Raw genomic sequence first — 13,089 nt, forward strand, 5'->3', positions numbered from 1 at the left:
GTTGAACACGTGGCTGCAGGAATGGTGTAGGAGGGAGGGCTTCAGGTATTTGGATAATTGGAGCACATTCTGGGGAAGGACGGGTTGCATCTGAACCAGGGGGGCACAATATCCTGGGAGGGAGGTTTCCTAGTACTCTTTGGGAGGGTTTAAACTAAATTGGCAGGGGAATGGGAACCGGATTTGACGTCCAGCAACTAAGGTAGCCGATGGACTTCCGGGTGCGGCTATGCAGAGCTAGGTCGCATATTCAGTAGCTCCCGCTTGGAACGGACTTTTGGGCTCTTTACAGGGCCCCCACGGCATTTGTTCAACATTTCCCGGTGTGGGAAGAAGACTGTAACATTCCCCCGACAGTGTCCCCCAGGAATGGTATGTCTCTTGGTTACCAGACCCGGCAGAAACAGTAAAAGATTTGGCTTAACTGCAGGATAAACAAAGCCTCTTCCAGCATGCAGGCGGGGGAAGGGCAAGCTTAAAGGCTGGCTGCAAGCTGACTTGAGGGCCTTTATTAAAGGTGAATTCTAGCAGCAGAGGGAACAACTGTGAAAAAGATCTACCAAGGCCATTGAAGAAGCGGGGACGAGGCTTCCGGTGGCGGCCATGGAGGAATAGGTCGCGCATTCAGCAGCTCCCGTCTGGAACGGACTCTCAGACCTTTTTCAGGAGTTTCTACAGACTTTTTGGGGCAGATTGGTGAAGAGAAAACTGCCAAAAGGATTCCCTCGCGAGACTTCCGGTTGCGGCTATGCGGAGCTAAGTCGCACATTCGGCGGCTCCCGCAAAAACTGACTTTTGGGCTCTTTTCAGGGCCCCCAAGGGCACTTTTTCGATGGTTCCCGGTGTGCGAAGGAGTTAATAATATCTCCCCGTCAGTATATGGCTTTAAATAGGAGCGGGGCGACAAAAAAGGTGGTGGAGGACTTGAAGAAGAGAGGGAAGGACAAAATGGTGGCGGGCGGAGACCAGACAGCGTGGAGGCAGTGGGTGGAGGAGCAACAGGAGGGTATCCAGCGCTGCCTCAGAGAGATTAAAACGGACCTGCGAGAGCCGATGAAGGCTTCTATTGATAAGCTGCTGGAGACACAGACGGCCCAGGGGGTGGCGATCCGAGAGGCTCGACAAAAGATCTCTGACAATGAGGACGAGACCGTAGGCCTGGCGGTAAAGGTGGAGGCGCACGAGGCGCTCCACAAGAAATGGCAGTAGCGGTTCGAGGAGATGGAGAATCAGTCGAGGCGGAAGAATCTGCAGATTCTGGGCCTCCCAGAGGGGCCAGACGTGGGGGCCTATGTGGTCACCATGTTGAACTCGCTGATGGGAGCGGGGTCCTTCAAGGGGCCCCTGTAGCTGGAAGGGGCCCATAGAGTGTTGGCGAGGAGGCCCAAGGCTAACGAGCCTCCGCGGGCAGTGCTGGTGCGGTTCCATCGGTTCGTCGATCGGGAGTGTGTGCTCAGGTGGGCCAAGATGGAGAGGAGCAGCACGTGGGAGAACGCAGAGGTTCGGATATACCAGGACTGGAGTGCGGAGGTGGCGAAGAGGAGGGCCGGGTACAATCGAGCGAAGGCGGTGCTGCACAGGAAGGGGGTGAAGTTTGGCATGTTGCAGCCGGCGCTACTGTGGGTTACCTACAAGGACCGGCACCATTATTTTGAGTCTCCGGAGGAGGCGTGGGCCTTTGTTCAGGCCAAGAAGCTGGACACAGACTGAGGGTCGGGATGGGCGATTGGGGACTACGGTGGATATGTTATGCCTATTTTAGGTTCGGGTTGGGGAGGGTGGATGGGGCGGGTTGGGCACTGTTTTGGTTGGTGGCGGGGCCTGGTAGGTGGAGAGTGCGGGCTATTTTCCCTTGCCGAAGACCGGGGGGGGGGGGGGGGGGGGGGGGCGGGGAAGCGAGGATTGTTTCCCGCGCTTAGAACGGAGGGGGGCGGGGGAGAGCCTGTGGATGGGGAGCGGGAGAGGAGGGTGTGCCACACAATGGGAGGAGTCGAATGGGAGGCGGGAGTGGCCGGGGTCAGCAGGAGTCAGCTGACTTGCAGAAGTGCAATGGGGGGAGTAAACCAGCTAGGATGGGTCCTAGCCGGGGGGTATCGAGTTGCTGCTGCTAAGGTCAAAGAGGAGCTGGAGCGAGTGGGGGGGGGGGGGGTCGTCGAGACGGGGTATGCCGCTGTGGGGAACGGGCCGGGTGTGGGGTGCGGGCGCGTGGCTGGCCGAGGAGGGGTCATGGCTAGTCGGCGGGGGAGGGGGGCGGGTAGCCCCCTGATCCGGCTGATAAGCTGGAATGTAAGGGGACTGAATGGGCCGGTTAAGCGGGCCCGCGTGTTCGCGCACCTGAAGGGGCTCAAGGCGGATGTGGTTATGCTCCAGGAGACACGCCTGAAGGTGGCAGACCAGGTAAGACTGAGGAAAGGGTGGGTAGGTCAGGTGTTTCACTCGGGGTTAGATGCCCAAAATCGAGGGGTGGCGATCTTGGTGGGAAAGGTGGTGTCGTTCGAGGCGTCGAGCATTGTGGCAGATAGGTACATAATGGTAAGTGGTAAGTTGCAGGGGAGAGAGGGTGGTACTGGTCAATGTGTATGCTCCGAACTAGGACGATGCAGGTTTTATGCGGCGTATGTTGGGTCGGATCCCAGACTTGGAAGTGGGGGGCCTGATAATGGGGGGAGACTTTAACACGGTGTTGGATCCGGCACTGGATCGCTCCAGGTCTAGGATGGGTAGGAAGCCGGCGGCGGCTAGAGTGTTGAGGGGATTTATGGACCAAATGGGAGGGGTGGACCCTTGGAGATTTGCAAGGCCGGGGCTAGGGAATTTTCATTCTTCTCATGTCCATAAGGCTTATTCTCGAATCGACTTTTTCATTTTGAGTAGGCGCGCTGATAGCAAGAGTAGAGGATATAGAGTATTCGGCAATAGCCATTTCGGACCACGCCCCGCATTGGGTGGACTTGGAGATGGGGGAGGAGAGGGACCAGTGCCCGCTGTGGCGCTTGGAGGTGGGGCTGTTGGCGGACGAGGAGGTGAGCGAGCGGGTCCGAGGAAGTATAGAGAGGTACTTGGAGACCAACGACGACGGGGAGGTCCGAGTGGGGATGGTATGGGAGGCACTGAAGGCAGTGGTGAGGGGAGAGCTGCTCTCCATTAGGGTCCACAAGGAGCGGAGGGAGAGGGAGAGGCTGGTGGGGGAGATAGTGAGGGTAGACAGGAGGTATGCGGTAGAGCCTGAGGAAGGATTGTTGAGGAAGAGGCGCAGCCTCCAGGTCGAATTCGACCTGGTGACCACCAGGAAGGCGGAGGTGCAGTGGAGGAAGGTGCAGGGGGCGGTCTAAGAGTGTGGGGAAAAGGCAAGCCGGATGCTGGAGAATCAGCTTCGGAAGTGGGACGCAGCTAGGGAGGTCGGCGGAGTTAAGGACAGGGGAGGGAGCGTGGTGCGGAGTGGGGTTGGCATCAATGGGGTCTTCAGGGACTTCTACGAGGAATTGTACCGATCCGAGCCCCCACGGGAGGAGGGAGGGATGGGCCGTTTCCTGGACCAATTGAGGTTTCCAAAGGTAGAAGAGGGACTGGTGGCGGGACTGGCGATTGGGCTGGAGGAGCTGATCAAAGGGATAGGAAGCATGCAGGTGGGGAAGGCACCGGGGCCGGACGGTGTCCCGGTCGAGCTCTATAAAAAATATATGGACCTGTTGGGCCCGCTGTTAGTTTGGACCTTTAATGAGGCAAGGGAGGGGGGCGGCTTTACCCCCGACGATGTCCCGGGCACTGATCTCCTTGAGCTGTGCTATCCACAATGCTGCCGGGAGCAGCACGGTAGCATTGTGGATAGCACAATTGCTTCACAGCTCCAGGGTCCCAGGTTCGATTCCGGCTTGGGTCACAGTCTGTGCGGAGTCTGCACATCCTCCCTGTGTGTGCGTGGGTTTCCACCGGGCGCTCTGGTTTCCTCCCACAGTCCAAAGATGTGCAGGTTAGGTGGATTGGCCATGATAAATTGCCCTTAGTGTCCAAAATTGCCCTTTGTGTTGGGTGGGGTTACTGGGTTATGGGGATAGGGTGGAGGTGTTGACCTTGGGTAGGGTGCTCTTTCCAAGAGCCGGTGCAGACTCGATGGGCCGAATGGCCTTCTTCTGCACTGTAAATTCTATGTAAAATTCCAGGTGAAGGAATGTTGTTTTACGGCTTTTCTAGATTTTTTCTTTGATTTGAGAAGTTTCCCCTTTAAATGGGAGTGGTTCCGGGCCCTCTGACGTCATGACGCATGTGACGTAGCGTGTAGGAAGCGATTGCGCATGTGCAGATCGCTATTCCTTTACCGATGGCCATTTTCCTGATTGCGCATGCACGGCGTCTCAAGCATGCGCAAAAGGACATTCCCGATCTGTGCGCTTCTCGCGCAACTGCAGACCCTTTAGAAAGATGGCCGCCGATCAAAACTGTTCTCTGCTCCGGGATCTCGGCATTGTGGTGAGTGCTGGCGCTTCTCTTACCTTTTCTTGCTGGTTGGAGTGTGTTTTCCTCACAGTATTTGACAAATTTGTCCAGGACTGCCTGGAAGTCGCTCCTGTTTTGCCCTTTGGAGAACTTGAATTTTTAAAAAGATTTCTCCTGCTCTGGCACCAGCTATGGTGGGGAGAAGCTCTGTCCTTTAAGCGTCGGCCAGGTCTTCTAGTTCAGCTGCCACCAGGAAGATTTCAAACTTTTGCCGGAATGCCCGCCAGTTTTCGCGGAGATCGCCGTGGCACTGGAGCTGCTGCGGAACCCGGATCCCGAACATCTTGACTGGGTATCGTTGCTGGCTGTCACTGTACACTGAGGTATGGTTATGTGGATTGAAACTGGTACCATGATTTGTTATGTTGTAGGTATAACATAAGCGGCTTCCTTGTGGTGCACTTGACAAAGGAAGGTTCAGACATGGAGATAACTTCAACACGTTTATTAAACTATTTACATTTCTATTACTCGGGTTCGACACTACTGCTAATCCTACTATAGCTACCCAGACTGATTAACCAGCTCCTGCAATCCACGTGGTGGGTGTAATATTGAATCAACCCTGTGTCTGTACTCACTGACTGTCTCCACTGGAAAGAGGCAGATCATGTGTGTGGTGTCCTTTATATATACAGCACGAAGTCTTACAACACCAGGTTAAAGTCCAACAGGTTTGTTTCGATGTCACTAGCTTTCGGAGCGCTGCTCCTTCCTCAGGTGAATGAAGAGGTCTGTTCCAGAGGTCTTCATTCACCTGAGGAAGGAGCAGCGCTCCGAAAGCTAGTGACATCGAAACAAACCTGTTGGACTTTAACCTGGTGTTGTAAGACTTCGTACTGTGCTCACCCCAGTCCAACGCCGGCATCTCCACATCCTTTATATATGGGTTGGTGTAATGCCCCCCTGTGGTCGTGTCACCTCCTTGTGTATCGTGAATGTCTATTGGTCGTGTCCTATCTACTTGATCTATTGGTTGAGTGTGTATTTACATTGATGCACATCACCACAGCACCTAGAGTTCTAAAATACAAATTAGGCAGAGTAAAAAAGATTTTATGAAAGGGAAATCGGTTTGACAAATCCAGTAGAGTTTTATTTTCTTCAACCACATCTTTCACCTCCAACATCTCTCTTTACTTGGGTTCACTCTTACAAGGAATGCAATGTTTGCATGCATAAGTAGAAAGCAATGAAGAGGGCAAGTGGCATATTGACTTTTACTGCAAAGGATTTGGAGTACGAGAATAAGGAAAATTTGCTACAATTGTACAGGGCGTGCAGTCACACTTAGAATACTGTGCACCGTTTTGGTCTCCATATCGGGAACATGCAGCCTTTAAGCAAAGTGTTCATTTTCTGCCACTTAGACTGAAACACAATGGTGCTGGAAAGCTGGCAGCAATCTGTGAGTTATTGGTTTATACAAGATGCTTGCTTCTGACACCTCATTATCCACAATTAGTTCACACAAGATCAACGGAGAGAATCTTCAGACCCAATTGTATTCAAAAAATTCAAAACACAGAGATGTTTCTCAGGAAGAAAGACTTGCATTTAAACTCCAAAAAGAGACTCAAAAAGGTGTTAAATAAATGTAAATCTTTGTAGTTATAAATGTCACCAACAGCTTTGTGTTAATGTAGGCAAGAGTTAAATAATACACCAGGGAGAATATGAACAGCACGCACCCTCAGTAAAATAATACACCATGAACATTTTTTTAAACACTCATAGGATGTGAATATTGCTGGCAAGGCCAACATTTATTGTCTATTCCTAATTGCCCGTGTGAAGGATGTGGGAAGCCACAGCCCATCTGACACAGGTACTCCCTCAGTGCTGTGAAGGGTGTCCCAGGATTTTGACCGCAAAACTGAAGGTAGCTGTTTCCATTTTTTGCGCCAGTCATATTTATTTGGTGCCTAAAATAAAGGCATATTTTTGTGCCTTTCAGGATTGAGATTACACTTCAGCAATATGCAGAGTAGGAAATGAGCATTAATCACTAGTCAGAATGATAAGCAACTGTCACGTTTCACAGAGACTGACCTCGTTTTCTAATTATAATGTTTGACTCGTTAAGCAAATGCGTTTCATAGAATCAGAATGTCACACCGTATCAGCAAGTAGTTGCCCAGAGGATTATCTTAACAATTATGATAATTTCTTCTTTTTTTAAAATTTAGAGTACCCAATTCATTTTTTCCAATTAAGGGGCAATTTAGCATAACCAATCCACCTACCCTGCACATTTTTGGGTTGTGGGGCGAAACCCACGCAAACACGGGGAGAATGTGCAAACTCCACACGGACAGTGACCCAGAGCCGAGATCAAACTGGGACCTCGGTGGCGTGAGGCAGCAGTGCTAATCATTGCGCTACCGTGCTGCCCTAATTATGATCATTTCTAACAGTGCTCTTGGTGCCATGTAAAACATTCATGCATTTATACTACTATTTCCTTTTTAAAATTTATAGATATGGGGTGAGATCTTGCATTGTTCATGTCGGCAAGATTTTCCAGTACCATCGATGGCACACCCCCGCAGGTTTCCCGGGAAATCCCATTGACAATAGCAGCACCGGAAGATCCCGCCACTAGCCAATGGTGGGCCATCTCCAGTTGCTGAAAAATGCGCCGGGGGAGGGAGAGAGAGAGAGACTGTACTAAGCAGATCCAATGCCCAACACCATGGGGCTGCTTTGCCCTGACTCATCATGATGTTTGTTGCAATATATTCCAACCGTTACTGAGGGAATGTAATGGTCCAACCTATGGCATTCATAGAATTTACAGGGCAGAAGGAGGCCAATTCAGTGCCAGTAACACCACTGCAGCCAACTCTGTGTAAAAAAAATTAAACCATCTGTACACATCTAGATAGAATAAATCATAAAACTGGAAAAGAGATTAAATAAAACATTTAAGAACCTCTGCAAACTACCATGGACAAAAATGCTTTGAATAGTCTATCCCTTGGGATGTAAAAGGTTATGATATACAACAGCTACTAGAAGAGTGGCTACAACATGGTCAAAATGTCACAGCCAGCAGGTGTGGGGAGATAGTGAAAGGTACTTTCCATATGTCATGGTAGAATTTACACAAAAAGTAGTATCATAACAAGTGGAGAAAACTGGTCATTGCAATGATTTATAAAGAGGATACAATGAGCTTTGATAATTTAATTAGTAAGCTGGACCAGCCAAACTACTGAAGTATTCACCTCGTACATTAGTGGAGAAAGAAGGCGGCTTTTTGGGAGAAGACCAACCAATGTTCAGAAGATTCTGAACTGATCGATTATTCTCATGAAAACTCAGTGAGAAGAGAATAATAGTTATTCATCAATTTTACTGATTTTAAACTGATCTTTAGCTCAATCTACCAAAAGGCCATGTTCAAAATATTGAGATATTACACATCAAAAACTCATCTGCCGTAATGAAGCATCACACAGTGCAGTTATGCACAGCCAGCAGATTCACAGGATGGCTCAAAGCAAACCGTGAAGTGAGACACAGCTGTCAATTATAAATGGCAGGAACCTTGATGTCGATGGCTAGTCTCTGGAATAAGAGAATTCACAAGTCGAATTACATGAGTAAATGAGAAATCAACTAGTAGGTGCTAAATAATTGCAAGTGTTCTGGGGGCAAACTAAGTTGGATCAGAGTCACTCTTGTTGATGGACATTGAAGTCCCCTACCTAGAGTACATTCTGTGCACGTGCCACCCTGAACTAATGTTCAAACAATAGGGTTGCAAGGTGTAATGACTTAGGCCAGTCCTTTGAGATTGGTCAATTAGAATACGAGTTCCCTGATTAGTGGCCCAATCAGGGAACCCCTTTCTGTGTATATAACAGGGAGTGTCAGATCCTCGGCACTCCCGTGTAGACAGCAGATTGAATGGTCATATTTGTTCAGCTGTTGGGTTTGTAAATAAAAGGAATTCTGGTGACGGGACTTCTGCCTCCGTGGACTTATTATGCAAGGTACCTTGGAGAAAGATAAATACATATAAGATCCAAGAACAGTTTCTGATCTTTCTCCTAGGCACCCTGTTACACAGGGAAATTAAGTTAACAAAATCTCAGAACCACAATATCAGAATGAGGAAAGGGGGTAACCTAAAGCGTTCAAGATAATTTGTAAATTAAGGAACCTGAATTCATATTCTCACAGGGAAACCTAAAAAACAAAGTAGCGTCTTGAGTTAACATTCAGTTATTGGGCAGGGTAAATTACAAAGATATGCTGCTGATTTCTTAGCAGGGCCAGGGTGGTTACAGCGTCCTGTGGATAATGGATGAATTAAATCAAAAATGACAAAGCTGATCACAAAGATTACTTACTATGATCAAGGGTTCAAAGATCAGGGGAGCTGAGCAAACATTAGGAAGTTAGGAATGAAAAGGGCAGTCAAGTGGAATATTTCCATTAAAAGCACAACAAACTTGTGGAAATTAGGGAATGTCACTAAAGAAGATAGTTCTGCACTGAGGTGATCCTTGGTAGCTGTCACCTTCTGAACTGGTAGATTGAGGCTGACTGCTAATTTGTATTTTCTATTACCTAGGCTGAACATGAGGTGGAGAGATGAAAAAGCTCACACATTTCCAATTATTTCAAAAATTGCTCTCTTCCAACGGCTTCTATTTTTTGTACTTACAGTCATCGTACTCAAAGTTGAAAATAGTAAAATTCTCCATGGGCACAAACTAATGTTTAAACAATACCGTTCCAATTATCTTTTATACATGTTATACATCATATACATATAAATCAATATATAAGATATATATATATATATAATATATATAGGTAATCTGAAATGTGCAGGGGAAACAAACCCCCTGAAAATATGAATGCAAATTAATTCTGAATTTAGCTTTTAGCCTCAGGCAGGAACATTTGCTACAAAAAACAAACAATGGGAACCTATAATCCAACTCTATTATCCCCGGAATGTAATATATAATTACTGTACCATATCTAAAATAAACAGATTGTGGAAGATGATCATGAATGTATTTCAATACATTCATATGGCAGAACCAGACAGCTCTTTTACATAAGTACATATAATCGACTGCGGTTTCGAAAAGCAGACAAATTGAGTGCTTCAATGTGGCTACTGAAGTGGAACTGGGTGCAGACTATTGAATTTACATTGTCATGCCGTTCAAATACAATTAGCACTAGAAAATGAATCCAACACTCTTTAAAACAAGATTATCCAAAAACAAATGAACTAAAAGATGCTGTACTGGTATAAGTTATGATAGCAGAAATGACCTTATTAGATGTTTGATGTTTATAATGTTCCAAGATACAAGATGGTTTTCTCAAGCAGTCAGAATATAATATTTCCACAAATGTGATCATGTTTCAAGCTGTTTAAAAAAAGTTATAGATCCAAAGTGTGCACAAGATTTGTTAAATTTCTGGATATTGTCTAAGTTTCACATAAAAAGCGAGGTTAGTCACAATTTCTCACCTGGGATCGCAAAGGAACTTTGTCTTTTCTCCATCCTCTCTCCATATCAGCCATTCTCGAAAGGATGGATGAACAAACATCCGTGTCATATCCCGCCGTTTTATCAGAAACATGGAAAGATTGTCCATCCGCTGTTGAAAGTCTTCCCATTCAAGGCTGCCGTCAATACATCCTGCATTAATTGCCTGATAAAGCTGATCGTCTGTCATAGGATGCAAGGATGCCACGGCCACATTCAGCAGTGGTAGCACACGCTCAAATGATGATTGTGTAGGGAACTTCATGTTGCACTGCAAGAGGTAGACCTCAGCGAGGGAAACGGGTACTACTTTGTAGCTTGAACTCTTCAGCACCAAATACCCTTTTTCAATCAAGTCGAAGGTCAGTTTTAGGTAGAGATATGACCCTTGGCTCAAAGCCTTGAGATGAGTACTGAGTTTGCCAAAGGTTGTGTTGTCCATTTTACCATTGAGAGAGATGTTGTTCTGGATTTCAGGACTGCTGTGGATTCGGTGAAGGATGTATGCTTGTAAGTCCTGATCGATTGCCTCATTCACATCCAGTTTGTCCAGATATATCTTATGGAATGGAAGGAGTTTGGCCACTTCCTGTTAAAAAAAAAACATTTTCTTCAGGAAAAAGTAAAACAGCTTGATGGGAGTGAAATCACATCAGCAGAACAAGGCTTAAAGATGATTTAGAATTACCATAGCTAAATGGTCTCCATCAATGGCAGAGACATAAACAAACAACGGAGAAAAGGGTAGGAAGACAATACATTTCTCACTAAGAGTCCATGAATATAAAGGAAGACGATCGAACTCGGATGTGAACCCAAATCAAAGCTCAAATATTTTGGATAAATGCAAACGTGCAAGAAGTCAGCAACATGTGCCTTCTATTACAGCAGGTGCAATAAAATTTTTAAATGTGATAACCTTATGATCTGCTACTGGGAAAATATTGTTGATTTACTGCTAAGCAAATAATCTTCTGCAACTCACCCGTCATCTGTGTGCCAAGCTGTCCATTGCTACATCTCATCAACAAGCAAAAAGCCTATTATGGTGACCAACAACTTCTGTGAAATCACGGTATAGACACAACTATCAACAAGGGTGGAAAAGAATTGGTTGTGCAAGGAGAAATCCCTACTAGCATTGATTTAAAAAATGTTATTAAGGGACTGTGACGCAAGGGTAATATTACTGGACGAGTAATTCCAGACCTGATTTGGAGACATGAGTTCCAACCCCACATGACAATTGGGGGACTTAAATTCAATGAACAAATACATTTGGAATAAAAAGGTACCATAATGGAAGGTACTATAATGGTAATTATGAAACTATTGGATTGTTGTAAAAACCCATCGGGTTCCCCAAGTGAACATTCACCAGACTGATTCCTAGAATGGCAGGATTATCATCATTGGGTCAACTGGGCCTGTATTTATCAGGAGAGCATGGGAGTAAGGTGTTGAGATAGAGAACCATCCTTGATGATACTGAATGGTGGAGCAGGCTGGAAGGACCGAATGGCCTTCTCCTGCTCCTATTTTCTACGTTTATCTTTGACAGAAGAAAATCTGCTGTCCTTGCCTGATGTAACGTGCACGTGACCTCAGATCCATGCATGTAGCTGACTCTGAACTGTCCTCCAAAACGGCCCAGTAAGCCTTCCCAAAGACAATGAGGCATAGGCAACAAATGTTGGCCTTGCCATAAATGAATAAGGAATTAATAAAAAGTATCATCCCCCTCTCATCATTTTTCATAGGCTGCATGGAATCTTTAATGTAGGAAGCATGAATTGGACAAAAATGGGTCGGTCACGAATCCTAGCTGAGATAACAGGACAAACTAGACAGTTAATATTTTCTCAGACTGATTAACATTTGACTATTTTTTTCTCTTCATTTCTCCATTTTTCTTCATTAAAAAAAAACATTCTTATTTGAGTTTTATACAAATAATGCAACAGACCCTCAAAATTGTTACAGTACAACATGAATACTTCTCTATATATGAATACAGGAAAAAGACAGGAGAACACCAACATAGTTGGATCAGCTTCATCATTGTGCCCCGCACCTCCGTTTATACAAGAAAAGATTCAATTGAAAGGACAAGTGGGAAGGTGGAGGATAAAGCCTTGAAAACATGGCAAAATGGTGCACACCCTCACGTGCAGCATGTTGAAGGCAGTGTTTCAGATCTTATGGAAAACCTTGTAGGGGCAAGTCAAACATTATGGACCATGTGCATTTGAGATAGGGTCTCATATTTTTCAGAATGCATTTGATTTTGATCGGCGAATACAGGTTAGGAATTCCATTGGGATACATGCCATGATAATTTTGTGCCAATTTTGAAATGAAGGAGACTTATAACTAACCTAGGAGCAGAGCATATTCTTCTGTGCTGCAAATGTTAGGATATTATACAGCCTTTTTCTATTAGCATACTTATCTTTCGATCTGGGGCCCCCAGAATGAAGAACAAATGATCAAATTCTAAAGCCTATCGACTACCTTCTTGAGCTCTTTCTTTTCACCAGACCAGTAGGATTTAATTTTGACACAGGACCAAACACAATGTGTGTAATCTCCCTCGACTACATTACACTTTTGGCCCAGCAAGGATATGGTAGGGTCAAACCTGTGTCTTAAGCTTGATGTGATATGTGAACAAATTAATATTTTAAACTGATTCTCTTTTGTTCCATTATAGACTGAGATCCTAGTGACAATTTCCCATATATTGCCCCAGGTCTCCTCATCAATATTCACCATCAAATGTCATAAAACCTGCTGATTAATTGCTTAGATTCTGTGGATATCAGGATTTTTTTCCCACGAGGGAGACATAACCGTTGGGATGCAGAGATGTCTTATTAAGGAAAAGTCTCTGAGTTGCACATATCTGAAAAAGGAGTAACTCGGGATATCAAAGTGCAGACGTAGTTGCTCAAAAGAGAGCAATAAAGCACCACCAAACATATCACCTAGCCTACAAACATCCACATACCAAATCGATGGTCAATAAGACCTGGTGGGAAATCAGGATTACTCTGAATGGGAGACAGAG

At 45.9% G+C, this 13,089-nt stretch overlaps 1 protein-coding gene across 19 annotated transcripts in view; it reads right to left on the bottom strand.

The window, feature by feature from the left end:
• The window catches only part of tanc2a (tetratricopeptide repeat, ankyrin repeat and coiled-coil containing 2a), a 1,428,811-nt gene that overhangs the window by 246,434 nt on the left and 1,169,288 nt on the right, over positions 1–13,089 (bottom strand). For all 19 annotated transcript variants that reach the window (XR_011937462.1, XM_072486954.1, XM_072486971.1 and 16 more), the window contains one exon: positions 10,001–10,608. Coding sequence is in view for 18 of the 19 variants with exons in the window: in XM_072486954.1 (XP_072343055.1) it covers positions 10,001–10,608 (608 nt within the window). In the remaining variant the exon portion in view is untranslated. The remainder of the gene's footprint in view (positions 1–10,000; positions 10,609–13,089) is intronic.

The sequence above is a fragment of the Scyliorhinus torazame genome, chromosome 21 (assembly GCF_047496885.1).
Source record: "Scyliorhinus torazame isolate Kashiwa2021f chromosome 21, sScyTor2.1, whole genome shotgun sequence".
NCBI lineage: Eukaryota > Metazoa > Chordata > Chondrichthyes > Carcharhiniformes > Scyliorhinidae > Scyliorhinus > Scyliorhinus torazame.